The sequence below is a fragment of the Boleophthalmus pectinirostris genome, unplaced genomic scaffold (assembly GCF_026225935.1).
Source record: "Boleophthalmus pectinirostris isolate CB_2022bp ecotype Guang Dong unplaced genomic scaffold, ASM2622593v1 HiC_scaffold_18, whole genome shotgun sequence".
Classification (NCBI taxonomy): domain Eukaryota; kingdom Metazoa; phylum Chordata; class Actinopteri; order Gobiiformes; family Gobiidae; genus Boleophthalmus; species Boleophthalmus pectinirostris.
In genome coordinates, this window is record NW_026571133.1 from 38,820,803 (window position 1) to 38,841,208 (window position 20,406).

General features: G+C 38.5%; 1 protein-coding gene across 1 annotated transcript; it reads left to right on the top strand.

The window, feature by feature from the left end:
- Window positions 1-25: 25 nt before the first annotated feature.
- On the top strand, window positions 26-17,114 carry LOC110172338 (bromodomain-containing protein 3-like). Its single transcript, XM_020938192.2, has 12 exons — window positions 26-201; window positions 327-383; window positions 2,273-2,567; window positions 3,833-3,970; window positions 5,450-5,567; window positions 7,510-7,559; window positions 8,254-8,541; window positions 11,547-11,675; window positions 11,752-11,895; window positions 13,210-13,295; window positions 14,783-15,051; window positions 16,811-17,114. Exons 3-12 carry the CDS (start codon window positions 2,316-2,318, stop codon window positions 16,894-16,896), a joined length of 1,560 nt encoding a protein of 519 aa, XP_020793851.1. The 5' UTR covers window positions 26-201; window positions 327-383; window positions 2,273-2,315; the 3' UTR covers window positions 16,897-17,114.
- The last annotated feature ends 3,292 nt before the right edge of the window (window positions 17,115-20,406 follow it).

The following is a 20,406-nucleotide window of genomic DNA, read 5'->3' on the forward strand; positions in this document are numbered from 1 at the left end:
GGCGATGTAAACCAACAGCATATTGTTAAAAAATAATACAGACGACGAGGGAAAACGGAGCTCTTTCCTGCACACGTTTGGTTTGTTGTTATAAACTTTTCCTTGCTCCGATTTTTGCCCTTGACCGTTTCCGTCACTGCAAGACATCATTCTGCACAGACACGTGGAAATAATCCGAAACCAGGATGAAATAGTCCATGGGTAATCTGTTTGCTCTTGTTTACATTCTGGCTAAAGCTACACATGGGTTTGATGATGTAAAGATTGTGAAATAATAAGGTATGTTGTGTATTTACTGACATGTGATCGATGCTGGCTGTGTTTAGGGGCGAGGTCTAAGTGCAGATCTGAATCAGAAAGTTGTCAAGAATGTGCAAACGCAAGTAAGTATTTTTTTTAGGCTTATTCAAAGTCTCCCTTCTATAGATCTTTATCAAGTCGAGATGTAGCCTGAGTTATGTAGTTATAAACTTAACAGTGGTTTGCAACAGGATAATAATGGTTTAATTATTCTCACTTGTAATGTGCAACTTTTTCTGCTGCTTGTCTTCACTGAAATGTTCTAGTTTTGCCTGGAATACTCCACAGTATGGCATTAAACTACTTCAATTTATTCATTTCTGGTGTTTTAATGTCTAAATAAAGTAACATGAAAAATATGCTTACTGTGAGCTAGGGGTGTGCAAAAATACAGATATATTGTATTATACAATACAATCTGATGATACAGTATCGATATCGGGGATTGCTGTATCAGTATACCGCAAAAAGTATATTTGATACATTTTACGAAATGATTTTGTTACAGCGCTACAGTTTTGTTGCTTGTTTAGAGGAAGGGAACTCATTTATGCGACACATTTGACCTTTTTCCTGTTTTGATGATTAAAATAGTTCATATTAACTTTTCACAGGAAGTGGTTTAACAAAGACTTTTAGTATCACAGGTATTATTTATCCATTATTTTTTATTGAACTGTATTGAATCAATTTAAAATGTATCATATTGAACCGAAAGTGCACTGTGTGAAGTAGGGCTGGGTATCTTTAAGAAGTTGCCAATATGATACATACCTCGCTACATAGGCCACGATATAAGACATATCTCGATACAGTGTACTTTGGGTTCGATACGATATATTTCAAATCGACTTGATATAGTTCAGTAGCAAAATTATGGCTGTGACACTAAAAGTCTTTGTTAAACCACTGCAAAGTTAATATGAAACACAAACATTTTAATCATCAAAACAGTCAATATGTCAAGTGTATCGCATACATGAGTTTCCCTCCACTAAAGAAGCAACAAAACTGTAGCTGTAACGACATAATTTAATAAAATATACCAAAATATACTCTTGGTGATATATCGATTCAACAGCCCACGATATTGATACTATGTCATCACATTAAACGATACGATACATTGAAATTTCAATATTTTTGCACAGTCCTAGTATCAAGTTATGTATCGTAACAGCAACTTCTAAATGATATCCAACCCTACTGTGAGCGCGGTTGCCTCTCAGAAGATCGGACCTATCACTTGACTTGACTTATTGGCTGGATGGTATCGTCTGCTTGTCTCCTTGGAGATGGACACATTTTATAGCATTCTGTGGAACATAATGGGCAAAGCAGCAACACCACAATGAAAAGCAGAATAGTTTAGTTCACATTTTAGACACGTACAGAAGAACAGACAAAAAAAATATGATATATGAGATGACAAACTAATACAAGAATCACATTTCAGAACATGTCTGTACAGATCTAAACTACAGGGTTAGCTGTTACCTGTTTTAATGCAGAATAAGACAGGAGATTTAGTTGTTTGTGGAGGAAATTATGGTACTTATAATGGCAGCTTCTGCGACTAGGCCTGTCATGAAAACAAAATTTGAAGGACTTTATTTCGCTACAGAGAGATATTGTGATAAACGATAATATTTAAACTACATTATGCCATTGACTCAAAGCAGGCTGATTCCATTAAACTAGTTTTAAATTGAATAGAATATCATAAAAAGAAAAAAAAAACTGAGGTGCAACAAATGAACAACAGATCTGATAATTATCCATAGAAGTTATTTATTCTACACTGTACAGCTCAAGTCTTACCTTATTACATAAAAATGACAAAAAACTCCCCACTATTTTAAAGAAAATTCATATCATTTACTAATAATAATTACGATTTTATGAACTCTGTTATGTTATAGCAGTGTAATTCCTTTTTTTTTTTTTTTTTTTTTTTTTTTTTTTTAAACAGGTACCTTGTCTCTGTAGACCTCTAGTACAGTTTATCTGAAGCTATGGATCAAACAAAGATAAAGGTTGAAAACTGTAAGGGCCTGCGGTCTTCAGAACAGGTAGTACCGCATTCTGTATCGCAGCGTCCCTTGCTGGTGAACCCCCCTCCCCCCGAAGTGTCCAACCCCCACAAGCCCGGGCGCCGCACCAACCAGCTCCAGTACATGCAGAACGTGGTGGTCAAGTCCCTGTGGAAGCACCAGTTTGCATGGCCCTTTCACAAACCTGTGGATGCAGTCACTCTTGGGCTACATGTGAGTTAATCAGGACTAAACCTTGGGCTAAACCAGGACTAGACCAGGACACAACTACTATTACATGAGGACTGAACGAGGACTCAACTAGGACACAACCAAAACTAAACTAGGACTCAGTCAGGCCTCAACCAGGTCCAAACCAGGGCTAAATTACAACTCACTCTGGACTAAAGCCGGACTAAATCAGGGTTTAACAACGACTCAACCAGGACTCAACCAGGGATAAATTGCAACTCACTCTGGACTAAACTGTGGTTAAATCAGGGTTTAATCAGGTCCAAACCAGGGCTAAATTACAACTCACTCTGGACTGAAGCGGGACTAAATCAGGGTTTAACAACGACTCAACCAGGACTAACTCAGGCTGAACCAGATCTAAACCTGGCCTCAACTAGGTCTAAACCAGGGATAAATTGCAACTCACTTTGGACTAAACCGTGACTAAATCAGGGTTTAACCAGGTCTAAACCAGGGCTAAATTACAACTCACTCTGGACTAAAACGGGACTAAATCAGGGTTTAACAACGACTCAACCAGAACTCAACCAGAATTCAACCAGAATTCAACCAGGACTCAACCAGGACACAACCAGGACTCAACCAGGACTCAATCAGGGCTAAATCAGGGCTCAATCAGGTCTAAACCAGGGCTAAATTACAACTCACTCTGGACCAAACTGGGACTAAATCAGGGTTTAACAAGGACTGAACCAGAACTCAACAAGAATTCAACCAGGACTAAATTAGGACTAAATCGGGGCTCAATCAGAGCTCAACCAGGTCTAAAACAGGACTAAATTACAACTCACTCTGGATTAAACCGTTACAAAATCAGGGTTTTAAAAAGGACTCAACCAGGACTCAACCAGGACTCAATTGGGATTAAAGCAGGGCTCAACCAGATCTAAACCAGGCCTCAACCAGGTCTAAACCAGGTCTCAACCAGGTCTAAACCAGGTCTAAACCAGGTCTAAATTATAACTCACTCTGGACTAAACCGGGTCTAAATCAGGGTTTAACAAGGACTCAACCAGAACTCAACCAGGACTCAGCCAGGACTCAGCTAGGACTCCAACCAGGACTCCACCAGGTCTAAACCAGGTCTAAACTAAACCAGGGCTAATTATAACACACTCTGGACTAAACCTTGACTAAATCAGGGTTTAACAAGGACTCACCAGGTCTAAACCAGGACTCAACAAGGACTAAATCATGACTAAACTAGGATTCAACCTGGACTCAGAGAAAATGTGCTTTTGTAGGACTATCACGAGACAATCACCTCTCCTATGGATCTGGGGACCATAAAGAAGCGTCTAGAAAACAACTATTACTGGAGCGCTGCTGAGTGCATGCAAGACCTCAACACCATGTTCACAAACTGTTACATTTACAACAAGGTGGGCTTCATTTCCAAATTATCCTGTTCTCATAATTCTAAGATACTCAATTTTTATTTTTTACATTTCATTTTTATGTCATGTCAGCACTGGGATAACAATGTACTGAAAGTGACATATTTTTGTATTTTCTTTAATGTGCTACAACTCGTATTAAAGATATATTACGCATGCTAATTAACTTCCAAGATAGGAATTGCAAACCTCTACTGAACTGAACTGAAATGAACTTGAAAACCACCACCATGTGACATCACAATGTGGAACAGAACAGTTTGAGTTTTGGACATGTAGACAGGTTCAAACATGTTTGAATGAAACAAAACACAACAGCAGGTATGCTTTTGAGGATGTAACAACATTATAACACCGTTATAATGTGATTAAAAGCTCACAAGAGTCAATTTTGTGTAATTATAGGAAGTTTAAAGAATTGTAGTTATTTGAATAAAAAGCAATGATGTTAGTTTTGGCTTAGTTAATGTTGGTTCTCTATACTTATGTACAATAGTAGGGTATACAGACAGCTGATGTGGTGGTACAGTGTCCAATCATTAACAAACAGATGAAAAAGGGCCCGGTCAAGCAGAAGTAAACAGCAAGGCCAAAAATTCAAGTTAATGCATCTGATATAAAAATGTATTCAACAGATACATATGTACTCTAGTTTATGAAACTGTTGACCTTTTTTCTGTACCATTTTTGGTTCTAAAGTTCCATACGTTTTAAACAGACCATGTATGAAACATGGAACAAAAATTATTTCCCAAATTTAAAAGTCCTGCAAATCATGTAAATAAATGATGTATTTCATCATATCTTGTGTTATTTGATCTTTGAACTGCTGATGAAGGTACATGGTTTTTCAAAAACAATGTATTTAAAATGATACAAATTTGCTTAGAAGGACTGACATATTTTATAGAAATAGTTTCCTTTCATTTTGAAGTAATTTTAAAGTATTCGGAAGAAAAAAACTGACAAATTATGCAAAATCATGCACCTTCTACTTGCTTGCACAATTTTCCCTCTGTTACTTTTCCTTCCGTTACCATGACCTTTCTTAAATAAAAAATCTCATTACTCAAAAAGTAATCTAACTTAACCTAATCTTGTACCATATGGTAGAAAACTATATGAAGCAAATATTCAAACCAGTTTGTTAAGGATATGTAAGTTAGAACCGCTAGTTATCGCTGTTTGTATTTATTGCCCAAAAAGTGCTGCATATTTCATTCCCTCCGTTACCGACATGAGTTTTAAAATTTTTTGTCAACAACTTGAAAGAATATCACAGGTTTAACTTTACCCTGTTGGAGTGTTAACTCTTTCCTACATTCTGATACTTTACTTATTTCAATAGTCCCTCTAGTTTCTGAATAAGAGACATTTGAAAGTTAAAAATCTGCCTGTTTCCCTCCGTTACAACTTGACCGGACCCAGAAGCAAAGATAGTAAATCCATGTTTTCATTTCTCAGCCCACAGATGACATTGTCCTGATGGCTCTGGCCTTGGAGAAGATTTTCTTAATGAAAGTGGCCCAAATGCCTGGAGGAGAAGTGGAACTGAATCCTAATAAAGTTAAGGCTAGAAAAGGTATGAATTTTTATGAACAGCACAGGCTGAATCAACTTCTTTTCTTTTTTTTCAGCTTTTTAAATGACTTTGTACTCCTTGGTATTGGTATTTTATTTTAAGTAGGAACACAAAGTTGAAGTATAGGATAAAAATTAAAGTACATGTATAGAAAAGACGCCTTGAGATGACTGTCTGATATGACGAGTAGAGTAGATGTAGTTCAGACATTTCCATTGCTTTAATAATTACAACAGTTTTGGTTGCAATGTAGGTATGTGAACTTTAAAAACTTGGAGAACCACTTAATGACATCAGTAAGTGAGACCAGCTGTTCTGACAGACTCGAGAAACGTGGGATAGCTCCAACATGTATGTTTTAGTTTTTTATACTGTATTTTTTGGACTATAAGTTGCTCTGGCGTATAAGTCGCACAAGCCAAAAAATGTGTAATGAAGAAGCAAAAAACATGTATAAGTCGCACTTTTGGGGGAAATTTATTTTTTTAAATCAGAGACCAGGAACCAACATTTCATCTTGAAAGGCAAGTTCTAGCAATAACAATAGAACAGAGAACAACAGACTGTTAATGTCACATATGAACAGTTCTTCAGATAAACTATAACATAAACAACAGAACAGAACAAGTTTACCAAACTCTCCATCTCACTCCAAATCACTAAATCCATTCAATTCTTCATCCTCTGTGTCACTTCTGAGTAACTCCACGACCTCCAGAGGTAAATGGAGCATCGCTTCCTCTTCTGTGTAGCTGTTGTCAGACTCAGCATGAGTTCCAGTTAGAATTATTCTGGTCTTTCTCAATGGATGGTTTCAGTTTTCTTTATGTTTGTTTAAATTTTAAATTGTCACTGATACAGAAGTAATGGTGTGATCGACTGACATGATCCCAGACAGGACAGTGGCTCTTTCTCTTTCTTCTGCAAAGTATGTTTTGCATTGCCATAACCATATTATTGCAGTATTTTAATATATACTTGGCCAAAAAAGAAACACAAGTTCTATTTGTATAGCATTTTGATATATATAATTCTAATAACAATGTTGAAAAAAGGAGGAAAAATGTTAAATAGCGTGCATGACTGCCCCTAGCTGCAATACAAGCCAGGACCCTCCTTCTCATGGACTGTACCAGGCGTCGAATACAGAATTGGGGCATCCTTCTCCATTATTCCACCAGTGCCCTGCAGCCACTTCTTGGATACGCATTCCCCGCCTGCATCCAGCATACTGACAACACAACCCCTCTCCAGATCAGACATGGCATGACGTCGCCGTGGATTCTGAGCTCCAAAACTTGGTTTTCTGATGCAAAAGTCCACAAAGAATGATTCCTTACAACTTTTGTGTTCAGTATTGTTGTCCAGTTCACAGTAGAGCTGAGCTGTCTGGAAATCTAAAGCCAGCCATTGCGTGGAATCAGTTAAGTGTAGCAAATCTGTAGCGATGTCCAGAGATCGTGTTCTTTCTTTGATTACAGTAATAGGCCCAGTATGTACTGTACTGGGCAATTTTGAATCACCACAATAATAACAAAAATATGCATTTCTTTTTTGGCCAAGTATATGTTGTCACAATCAGATCAAATAAAAATAAACTATATACTATATTTGCATGCTTTCATTTTACTAGTCAAAAACCAGAAAACAGGTTTAACCCAAGTAGGACCTAATAATAACAAAAATCATGAATGCAATCAGTTTTTTTGCCTTTCAAAAACAGTACATTTCTGTAAAATAGGGAACATTGTGTCATTTCTATATAGGATGCACTGCATGAACTACAGAGACAAATAATTACTGATTATTGCATCGTAGTATTTTCATAATATCCTATATATTGATAATGTCGATACGCATGTTTTTTTATTGATTCCCCAATTATTCAAGCAATCTGGACTTCACATTCTGTTACATATTTCTTTTATTTTGTATATTTTAGGCAGCCAGGAAGGAAATGGGGCCAAATCTCCCCCACAACCCACCATCAAAGTGAGTGTTCATCTTCTGTATCGCTTGCACAGACGGATATCAGTCTGGTGGCACCTCGAGCCAGAACCAAAGACGACCATCCGCTCAGATTTGTTTATATTTCTGTTGATACGTACGGACCATGCATGTCCCTGATTGTCTAATCCACCTGTCAATCACATCTATCTGAAAATGGGGAGAGTCATCGGTGACCAGACTCACAGCTTTGTAAAGTATTCAAGAAGTGCGTATTCTGAATCCCAGATATCCCCGGACTCATAAACAAATACATTGAGACCATAGACTGTATCAGAAGTGGACAAAGGGAGTGTGACATCATCCAAATCATTCGACTCCAGTCAAATGAAGCTGATGAAATGACAGACATTTTAAGACAAGGCTCACTGTAGCGGTTTTAGAGAGAGAGGTGACAATGTTCAGTGTGAAGTCTATTGGAGCCAGGGCCGATTGAGCCACAAACACCCTCATACTTTATATACAATCTAAAATTAAAACACTAAATTTGCATTTCATGTTAAAAATGTTTGGTGAAAGTTAAAAAGATAACAATAAAATTCTTGGTCTGTAAATTCCTGCTATGTCCGATTTTCTCCTTGCATACATCAAAGTTTTGGTGACATTAAAACACTGAATCATGCTTTAAATTTCTTTTCTATACCCTCCCTAACCCTTGTGTTCTGTCATGCACTAACAGAAGAAACCCTACAAAAGGAAAGAACTGGCGAATTTGGCCACAGATGCCTACCTGCCCGAGGGGAAGAAGAAGAGGGAGAGTATGGAGCGGGCAGCGCAGGAGGAGGCACAGCTGGGAGGGCAGCTGAGTGAACAGCTCCAGTACTGCGCTGACATCCTGAAGGAAATGCTGTCCAAGAAGCACGCTGCCTACGCCTGGCCCTTCCACACCCCCGTGGACGCCCAGGCACTCAAACTACATGACTACCATGATATTATCAAGTACCCCATGGACCTGGGCACTATCAAGGTACAGGCATTCACAGAAAAACACAAAGCTGTATTTATAAAGGTTTTGTTTTAAAATGATGGATATAGCAGTAGCCAAGAGTTTATTTTGCAGAAAGTCAAACATGTGAATGGGACTATGGACACTTGTATTGACTAGGGCTTTCAAAAGTACTGTATAGAAAATCTGTTAGTAATCGATACTAAAAGTTTCAAAATTAAAAAGCGTATTTTTCTGACTATAAGTCGCTCCAGAGTATAAATCGCACCAGCCAAAAAAATTGTAATGAAGAAAAAAACATATAAGTCGCACTTTTGGAGGAAAGACCAGGAACCAACATTTCATATTGAAAGTCAAGTTCTAGTAATAACAATAGAACAGAGAACAACAGACTGTTAACGTCACATATGAACAGTTCTTCAGATAAACTATAACATAAACAACAGAACAGAACAAGTTTACCAAACTCTCCATCTCACTCCAAATCACTAAATCCATTGAATTTTTCATCCTCTGTGTCACTTCTGAGCAACTTTGGGACCTCCGGCAGTAAATGGAGCGCTGCTTCCTCTTCTGCGTAGCTGTCGTCAGACTCAGCATCAGTTCCAGTTAGAATTAATACAGCCTTTCTGAATCACAACAGGATAGTTTCAGTTGTCACTGAAGTCCAGGCTTTGTCGATCTATTCATTGACTTCCAGGAAAGTTGCATTGGGCATCTTCCCGGTTGCCGTGAAGCTGTATCCCTGCTTTCCATCAGCAGTGTTGGGGAGTAACGGATTACATGTACCGCCGTTACGTAATCAGAGTACAAATTATGAGTAACTGTATTCTGTTACAGTTACTGTTTCAATGAGTGGTAATTGGATTACAGTTACTTTGCTGAAATAAGTGGATTACAAGGCGGTATTTTCCTGTTTTCACATTTTGTGCTACATCCCATTTATTAATTTTTTTATTTCGGTAATTCCACTCATTGCCTGAAACTCAAACAGAACGCGCGCAATAAGACCGATGTAAACATCATATTATAGTTGGCGGTGTCAGTCACACAGTGGAAGCAGCAGTGCATTGGTAAAAACGCATTTGTGTCTTGGAAATTCTTCTCCCGATGTGAGATATATATATAAAAAAACAAATATAAAATCGCCTACAACTTAAATGTGAAACAGGAGCTACTGGCACTGGTGAAAACAACCTGCATAGACTCATAATATCTGCACTACTGTCCTATACTGACCTGTGCCACATGAGTGGACGTGCACACACAAACACACACACACACACACAAACACACACACCAAACACACACCTTCATCATCGTCATCAACCTGAGAACCCGCGGACCACGTCTCCTTCCGTAGTTACTGCGCGGACACCGTCTCGTGCGCCGCGTGTGGAACGTGTTTTCTCGCGTAAACCGCGCTTCCTCCTGTGCGCCTCTAAACCAGAACTAACACCAGGACTAAACCAGGACTAAAGCAGGACTGAACCAGGTTTAAACTAGGACTAAACCACGACTAAACCAGAACTAACACCAGGACTAACCCAGGACTAAACCAGGACTAATCCAGGACTAAACCAGGACTAAAGCAGGACTGAACCAGGTTTAAACTAGGACTAAACCACGACTAAACCAGAACTAAAGACCTGGTCTAAACCAGGTCTAAAATCAGGAGTAAACCAGGTCTAAAAATCAGGACTAAACCAGGACTAAACCAGGTCTAAACAACATGACACCTAACAGTAGGTTGACATAATTTAAGGTGATCTCATATAAAAAATTATTTCGCTATCAATAATATTTTTTAATCTGGTGAAGGAAAGTCTTATCTTGTTTCTGTCTTTTAACAGACAAAACCTCTTATGTTAAGATCTCGTGGTCTTTGTTTCTCTACAGCAAACAGTTGCTTATTCATGGAGACTTGGGCTCAGACAATTTGAAGACAACAAACAAGAATTTTCAGGATGTGGTTGCTACATTCATGTCGTTTAAAAAACATGACAATATCAAGTAATCCAAAGTAATCAGATTACGTTACTCACTTTAAGTAATTTAATGGATTACATTACAAACTACATTTTGGGGTGTGTAATCTGTAATCTGTAGGGGATTACATTTTAAAAGTCACCTTCCCAACACTGTCCATCAGTCCTTCACAAGTTTCTCGCTCACTCCAAACTTTCTTTCTACTGCCCGATTATCGGCAGAATATTTCACTACTTGCAGCAGGACAGCGGCTTTTTCTGCAGGAGACATGCGCAGTAGAGGGTGAAGTGACAGTGGTACAGGAGAAACACATACTGACACACAAGCCTAGAGCCTCTCAGTGTGTGAACATTTTAATATATAAGTCGCAGGAAACACCCAAACCATGAAAAAAGTGTGACTTACAGTCTGAAAAATACGGTACTCATTTGAGCAGGTATCAATACTAGTTACATTCAGGGGACAAAATTAACCTGTTCTAAATTAGTATAACAAGTATAAGACCACGTTTGTGTTGGTAATGGCATTATATTGTCTAAGTAAAGAGTGTTTTTTAATGATCATGGTATTAAGTTTTGAGTCTATTCCTTAGTATCAAAATCTAATTTGAAATGGCCAAAAAAATGCTATTAAAACACCATACACAGTCTAGTAGCAAAAAAAAAAAAAAGATGTCATGTGGTGATACAGGAAGTACTCCACTGTGTTTTTACACTCCCTCTACTTTCATTAGAATTGTTTGGCAGTTCCAGGGCTGAAATCATCCAATCTCTACTGAACTAAATGTAAAAGGAGCTGTTGACTTGAAAACTACTGCTTCATGACATCACAAGGTACAACAGAACATTTTGAGCTTTGGAGATGTAGACAGACTAATAATAAAGAATTTCTCAAACATGTGTGAATGAAACAAAACACAACTCCAGGTATGTTTTTGATGAGGAAGCAGCATTATAACACTGCTTAACGCTCACAAGAGTCATTTTTTGGGGAACTTTAGCTTGAACAGATGAATTAATAAAACTCTTTTTTTGCAGAAAAAGATGGATGCCCGGCAGTACCCAGACGCCCAGACCTTTGCAGCAGATGTCCGTTTAATCTTTTCCAACTGCTACAAGTACAATCCTCCAACTCTCGATGTGGTGGCCAAGGCGAGGAAACTGCAGGTATCCATTCCTCATGAGGTTTCATTGTTCCCCTGCACTCAGCGTGATGTAAGTTCAGCCCCGTGTCTCCGCTCAGGGAGTGTTCGAGCAGAGGTTTGCCAAAATGCCTGAAGAACCAGTCGACTCCATTTCCACCGTCAGCACTTTCAACTCCAGGACTTCCGAGCGCTCCGTCTCCTCTGATGAACAGACCAGCAGAGTGGCCGAGCTGCACGAGCAGGTGGGTGCAAGGAAAGTAGTTTATAGATGTTTTTTCTTTCTATAAATGTGGTAGGGCTGAACAATTTTGGGGAAAAAAGCCACATTCTGTTTTTTTGTCACAAGGATTACAGTTGTGATTAGACTTGTTTACAGTGTAGGATTCTGGTCAACTTTTGGTCAACTTTTAGTCAGCTTTTATTCAACTTTTGGTAAATTTTTGGTCAGCTTTTAATCAACTTTTAGTCAACCTTTGGTCAACTTTTATTCAACTTTTAGTCAGCTTTTATTCAACTTTTGGTCAACTTTTTGGTAAACTTTTGGTCAACTCTTAGTCAGCTTTTATTCAATTTTTATTCAGCTTTTATTCAACTTATGGTCAACTTTTATTCAACTTTTGGTCAACTTTTAGTCAGCTTTTATTCAATTTTTATTCAGCTTTTATTCAACTTATGGTCAACTTTTAGTCAACTTTTGGTCAACTTCTGGTCAATTTTTTATCAACCTTTGGTCAACTTTTATTCAACTTTTGATCAACCTTTGGTCAACTTTTATTCAGCTTTTATTCAACTTTTGGTAAATTTTTGGTCAGCTTTTAATCAACTTTTGTTCAACTTTTTGTCAACTTTTATTCAACTTTTGGTCAACTTTTTGGTCAACTTCTGGTCAATTTTTGATCAACCTTTGGTCAACTTTTATTCAGCTTTTATTCAACTTTTGATCAACCTTTGGTCAACTTTTATTCAGCTTTTATTCAACTTTTGGTAAATTTTTGGTCAGCTTTTAATCAACTTTTGTTCAACTTTTGGTCAACTTTTTGGTTACCTTTTGGTCAAGTTTTCGTCAACTTTTAGTCAACTTTTAGTCTACTTTTGGTCAGCTTTTATTCAACTTTTGGTTAACTTTTATTCAGCTTTTATTCAACTTATGGTCAACTTTTAATCAACTTTTGGTCAACTTGTAGTAAACTTTTAGCCAATTTTTAATCAACTTTTGGTCAACTTCTGGGCAACTTCTGGTCCACTTCAAAAGCATTAACATTTGAGAAAGCTGACAGACCAGTACAAGATTTCATAACATGATCTTTCTATAAAAATGGAGGATATTTTGTTCTTTTCAAATAACATTCTGTTTTCCAAAAAAAGGCACTTAATGCAATATGACAATAGCGCCAACTTAAATTGCAATTACGATTTGATGGTCGATTGTGTGTGATTTCCCCCAAAATGTGGTATAAAATTGCAGTTTTTTCTGTTTTGGTAATTCTTATGTAATTCAAAAGAAAAATGCCACATATATATACTTATTTGTAAATATTTTTTCTCTGTCTCCTCAGCTCAAAGCCGTTCACGACCAGCTGTCTGCGCTTTCAGAGGGCCCTGCCAACAAAACCAAACAGAAACTAGACAAGGACCAAACCAGGTAACCAACTGTGAGGGATGCCTCATTTGATTGATTGACTATAATTACTAAAAGTACCCTAGGCAGCAGGGGCACACCTAATATGCACAAAATTACTGGAAATGTGATTTGGTTTATGAATATTTTTTCTGGGGGAGGATGCCCAGACCCCCTTCTTCTTAATAAAGCAACACCACTTCAAAAACAGTAACAGTTTAGACTTGGAGCTATATCAAATCTATTTACCTGCCCACCCCATGCCCACGCTTTTTCTGTGGTCCCCTTACTGTTTCAAAGTCCTAGAGGCACCAACAACCACTGTGTATTTGTCTTTTGTGTGCTCAGAAATCTGGATTTACCTTGCATGGCTGTGTTAACAATCTACATATGAAGTAATTACAGCCTTTCAAATAAAAAAAAAATTGTTCAAACGAATACCTTTTTTTTTCAATCCAGTTATTCCAGTTAGTCATTCTAGAAATAAATTATTTTGGAGAGACATGAACTACAGGTTTACAGGTTATGTATGTTTTAACTAAAACCTCATGAAGAATGAAGAATTGGTTTTCTTCAGTTATGAATTATACCTAAATAGCATAATTTCCGGACTATAAACCGCTATTTTCTTCTCATACTTTGAACCCTGCGACTTATAAAACGATGTGGCGAATATATGGACAGATTCTTTGTTTGGCACATTGTCCATTCATATATACAGTCTATGATTTGGCAACACCGCGCGCAACCTGAGTGCAGAAAACACCGCTGTCTGTACACATAAAACATGGGTTAACATGAAGGTTAAACAGTTCATCATCATGTGATAAAATAAGTTATGATGCTAAATGAACACTAGTGAGGAGGATACGTCTTACCCATATGTGTAAATGACAGGAAGAAACATCCCAAACTTCAGTAGCCGGACATCCACTCAAACCTGATTGATAGAACTAGCCCCGCCCCCGGGAGAGTCTGAAATCTGCTGAAATCCTCCAAGACACTGACATGATACAGACAGAACAGGGGCTTTGTGGATTGTGTTTTGAACAGTTATTTTGCGCTTCATACACACACCCTCCTCATGGAAAATATGCAAAGAAATGCAGATGATGCAGCTTTTAAGTTAATGTGGCTGTGGAAGAAGGAAATACAGCTGCTGCATGTGAGCTCGGCATCAGTGAGTCTATGGCGAGATGTTGGCCACTCAATGCAAAAAGACAACAAAAGCTTTCAGATGCAATAAAAGCAGACAGCCCGAACTTGAAAACATTCTTGAAGACTCTGAGACCTGCGGCTATTATTCAGGTGCGGCTTATATATGTACAATTTTAAAATGTAGTTAAAATTTTGTTGATGTAGCTTATATTCAGGTGCGCTCAATAGTCCGGAAATTACGGTAATCACATTTTGCCAGAACCTCAACTAATCTTGCAGCCATTCAGCCTACAGTATGTAATGATTCACACGTTCACAAATGTCCTTTTAACAAACTTTTTTTTCATTCACAGTCAGCTTTTAAGAACTAGCACAGACGAGGACTTGGACTCCATCCCCATGACGTACGAGGAGAAGCACGAGCTTAGCCTGGACATAAACCGTTTACCCGGACTGAAGCTGGGGCGCGTGGTGCAGATCATCCAGAAGAGGGAGCCCTCGCTGGGACAGGCTGACCCTGACGAGTTTGAGATTGACTTTGAGGCTCTTCAGCCCTCCACGCTGCGCAAACTGCAGAGATACGTGCGCCGCTGCCTCTGCAGTAGGTTGAAGAAGTACCAGAGTGAGTGGTGTACTGGTGCTTTTCAGATTCTAGAAAGTGATGATGTCTTAGGCCCCATCCACACTAGTATGTACTTGAGTGTTTTTCCTTGTGGATGCCGTGTTCATCCACACTAATCCGATGGAAAACAGCTCCAGAGATGGAATGATCTGGTGCCGCCAGCTCCCACGAATTCATCTGAGTACAGATCTGATCCGGCAGCATATAGCCTAGGGGTGGGCATTCGATGAAATTTTCTTAATCGATTGTCGGAAGAATTAACGATCGATTATCGATTAATCATTAACGTTTTTATATTAAAATGATCATCATTATTATTACTATCTGCACTACTAATATGCATAAATAAATTCAACTTTACGACATATAAACCGTAACGACTCTAGAGCCACATCAGCCAGTTTGACATTATAATGTGTTTAATTCAGTTTTGTTCAACTCTCACAGAAACGAAACTTAAAACCGCATCGCTAATTTGCATAAACTAAGCAAAGATAAAACTACAGCTCTTGCGCTCTGATGCGGTCAATTTCTGTTGGATTAAAAGACATGACTCAGTGGAATACAGGTTAGTGTGACCATATTTGCGTTTGTCAAAACCAGGACATCGTACGGGGGGTGGGAGGTGGGGACTCGTCATCAACATTGCGCGACTCTCACCTGGCAAAGCTTTTTCCCACTGGACACTGAAACATATGTGCTGCTTTGTACACTGTGCACATGGCCTCACACTTGTCCCGAACGCAACGGAAAGCGTGGAATTTCTTGTACAAATCATCGTTAAATAGGCATTTGTGCTTCGGTACGTTGCAGACTGACCCACTGTTTGTGTTTGCTCGCTCCTTCTGAGTGCAGAGAGACACATGTACAGACCCCGGTTTGGTCACGCTACACACAGCAACCTACATTCAGTTTGTCGATTAAAATTAACGTAATCGATGAAATTCTTAATGATCAATTATTGATTAATCGACTAACCATGCCCATCCCTAGTATAGACGCCTGAAAACATTGATATGCTGACGTAGGTCTATGTGCCACAAAGTAATTCACTGCCAAACACTAAGAAGCTAAAATATATATACGGTCTATGCGTATGACCTGCAGACGTATGATCTTTAGTTTAGTATGAACTATCTCTAGCACGATAGAAGCACAGAACAGACTCACCATTATCAGAACACGTATAATCCACAGAGTCGTGTCCTTTAGTCCAACAAAAGTTGCACTGCATCAGCGCACAATAGCTGTTGTTGCTTAGTTTGTATAGATTAGCCAATTAACCATGCAGTTTTAAGTTTTGTTTCTGTAAAATGTAAACAAATATGCTCAAAGCTGTGTGGATAGGGAAGGCTTGCAAACACAGAAATGATGTATTTGGATGCAAATCGTTTCTGATACTTTGATATGGTGATTTATTTCAGTGTAAACATAGCCTTAAACTCAGATGGGGGGTAAAAGTCAGATTTCACTATTGATTACATTGTACTTTGTCATGAAATATCTAAAACTTAAAAAAAAAAAACTATTATTCAAAACAATAAAAGGTAACATGGTGATCTAAATAGTGTTATGTGTTAGCAGTTAGTACCCCTTAGAAGTGACATAACTCCTCTTTAAATAAAATACAAAATAAGATGATAGGTTTTATTTATTAGTGTCCTTCCTTATACCAAGTAAAGTTCTGCTGTAGTCCTGGCCTTTTAGAAGAAATAGTTTGAAGTTTTAATACACATTTTTATTGTTGTTTGTGCTCTAGGAGAACCTTCGTCTCAGCCCCCAGACAGCAGCAGCTCCTCTGACTCGTCCAGTGAAGACTCCTGCTCTGAGACCTCTGACATGTGACCATCACCCTATTATTTTAATATTTCAGTCTTCCAGATGATATTTTTATACTTTTATTCAAATCTTTGAAAATATTTTGAATGCATTTGAGTACTAGTACTTTTCTCAATCTCGATTTGAACATTATCATTGTGTCCAAGTTATCTGAAGTTTCTTTTAGTGAATCAGTGACGATGTGGAGAATCATATCAGAAATAAAAATGATTAACCCTGCTGAATACTTTTGGTCATGTGTAGGAGATGCTTTGCTGTAATGCTTGGATTTAAGAACAAACTAACCTCTGTAGTTGCAGTGTAGTTTTCTGCCAGCAGATGTCACAATAGACCAGCTTTGTAGAATATGTTCACTCTATTTACACTGAGACTTTGACTTAGACCAACTTTATTGATCCACAAGGGAAATTGTTTGGATACAGGTGCTCACACATCACAATATAATATAACAACAAAGAGCAAAAATATAAATAGTTAAAATATATTCTAAATAAGTGGGAAAAAATGATAGTAAGAGACAGGTGTCAAATAATAAATGTACAAGTAAAAATAAAACAGGTAAGTAATAAATATAAAAATCACAGTTTTATACAGAAGATCATAGGAAGACAGTGCAATAATAATATGATGATTGACAGGACATAGGCTTATCTATTACATAAGGGTGAATTGTTGTACAGTTGTAGGGAGTATTATAGTATAAATGTAGTCCTGTATCTCACTGTTTGAGCGGAGCCGTATAGGAGCCTACATGAGACTGAGCTCCTCTGTCCCTCTATAGTCTGGTGCAGTAGGTGAGTTGTACAGTTGTAGGGAGTATTATACGTCCCTCTATAGTCTTGTGCAGTGGGTGAGTTGTACAGTTGTAGGGAGTATTATACATCCCTCTATAGTCTGGTGCAGTGGGTGAGTTGTACAGTTGTAGGGAGTATTATCTATCCCTCTATAGTCTGGTGCAGCGGGTGAGTTGTTGTACAGTTGTAGGGAGTATTATCTATCCCTCTATAGTCTGGTGCATCGGGTGAGTTGTTGTACAGCTGTAGGGAGTATTATATATCCCTCTATAGTCTTGTGCAGTGGGTGAGTTGTACAGTTGTAGGGAGTATTATATATCCCTCTATAGTCTTGTGCATGAGTTGTCAGTTGTAGGGAGTCCTCTATAGTCTTGTGCAGTGGGTGAGTTGTACAGTTGTAGGGAGTATTATCTATCCCTCTATAGTCTGGTGCATCGGGTGAGTTGTTGTACAGCTGTAGGGAGTATTATCTGTTACATAAGGGTGAGTTGTACGGTTGTAGGGAGTATTATAGTATGAATGTCGTCCTGTATCCCTCACTGTTTGAGCTGAGCTGTAGGAGCCTGTTGGAGAATGAGCTCCTCTGTCCTTCTATAGTCTGGTGTAATGGGTGAGTTGTACAGTTGTAGGGAGTATTATCCGTTTAAAATGAACTAACTTTGTTTTTCACGTTTTTAATACAGTAAAAATCAGGTACAGTGCTTTTAAACATGTTTTTTCCCCTATGAAAAACATAGACAACAGCGTGTAGGTATTCGGAGCATGTAGTCCATCCATCAGTGCTCACCTCCCTGCGTTGTGTCCTTGCTGGAGACTGCCTTTGTGACCCGCCTTCTCTGTATATTTCATACAACAGAGAGGACCACGAACCTGATGATAAAGTGATCGATCAGTGCCATAACAGCGGCCTCTCTCCTCTGTCATACTCCCCTATCACTCAGCCCACACGAGTACGAAATGACCACACGCAACACTCTTCGCATGTTAAAGGGGAAGGTCAAAGCAAACAGAGTAACTACATCTTAAAAAGCCCATATTATGTTATTTTCTGATCTATGTTATAATGCTGTTTCCTCATCACAAACCGACCTGGAGTTGTGTTTTGTTTCATTTAACACACAAATCCTGCATATCTATGAGTTCTTGTCTCAAACTGAAAACATTCCACCTCCACGTTCCACCTTGTGATGTCATGTGGTAATACAGGTGCTCCAGTGTTTTTAAACTCACCTTCACTAGAATCATTTGGGTGATTTTTCAGCTCTGGAATTGACGATCTTTACTAAACAACAGATCAAATGTAGCTGTTAACTTGAATACTACTGCTTGATGATGTCACAAAGTGGAACGGAGCAAACAAATAAACAAAACACAAGTCCAGGTATGTTTTTGATGAAGTAACAATATTCTAACACAGCATAAAGCTCACAAGTCATTTTTTTGTAATATAGGAATGTAATAGAACAAAAATAATGCAAAAGTCGTCTATACAGCATTGTAGTCACTGTGTTTAAACATGTATGTCAAGAAAACCGTATAACTGGTTTAATCCAATTTAAAATGGATTTTCAAACTGCAAGTAAACCAAGAACCGATTGTGGTGTCGTGGTTTGAAATTCAAAGATCCCACAGGAGAAGACGGTATGTACTCGGATACCTGCTGCATGTAACAGCACAGTTCAGCTGACATTAAGAGCAGACTAGGAGAGGCACTCAACTGCATGAGGTAAGAAATGGCAAGTGTAAGTGTGAATACAGGGTAAGCAGTGTCAGTAAACATTACATAGAAGACCATTTAAACAGATCTGGTATTACTGCTGTAGTGTACTCTAATGACAACACACAAGCTTATCCAAGTGTGTAAAAAGTGTAGCTTTATTTATACACTGATTAACTCATGAATGTTTGAATAATCCTGTATTGAATTTGAGACTTGAGTGCTCAGTTTTCACCTACCCCCTGCTACCCTGTACTTAAAATATAAAGGATAAAAACAGTTTAATTGGATGGAGCATGAGGTGGATAGGTGCATTGTCTGCAGTGATGCGGTAGCTGTATCATACTGTTGTGGTGAAGAAGAACCTGTGTCCAAAGGCAAAGTTCTCAACTTACTCAATGTTCATACCCTCATCTATGGTCATGAGCTTTGGGTTCCTCTGCAGGGTGGCTGAGTGCTCGGTTAGGGTGAGGAGCTTAATTGCCTGGGAGGAGATCAGAGTAGATCCACACTGAGAGAAGAAGCTGAGGAGGCTTGGGCTTCTGTGGATCTACATCTCACTGGGGAGCACCCGGGAAAAACCCAGAACACTACGGGGGCTATGTTCGTTCAGCTGGCCTGGGAATGCCCCGGGATCTCCCGGAAAAGCTGGAGGAAGTGTGTGTGGAAAGTGTGGAAAGTGTAGTCTGGGCATGCCTGCTCAGACGTTTGTCTCTGTAACCCGGCCCAGATAAGTGGAAAATAATGGATGGAACACTGTATAATTACAATACAGTTAGAGCTGATGTACACTATATATGAGCACAGTTCTAATGTGTACTGTATAATTACAGCACAGTTACACTATTAGTATAGCATCATTACAGCATCCAGCAAAGTGCAGGTTCTGACACTGTTAGGTTAGTTTGCTTTATTCGTACCCCTAGGTAAATTTGTTTTGCTGATTTTAGAGGCAGATCCCACATTTCACATTTCATTCATCCACATTATGTGCAATAAACACGT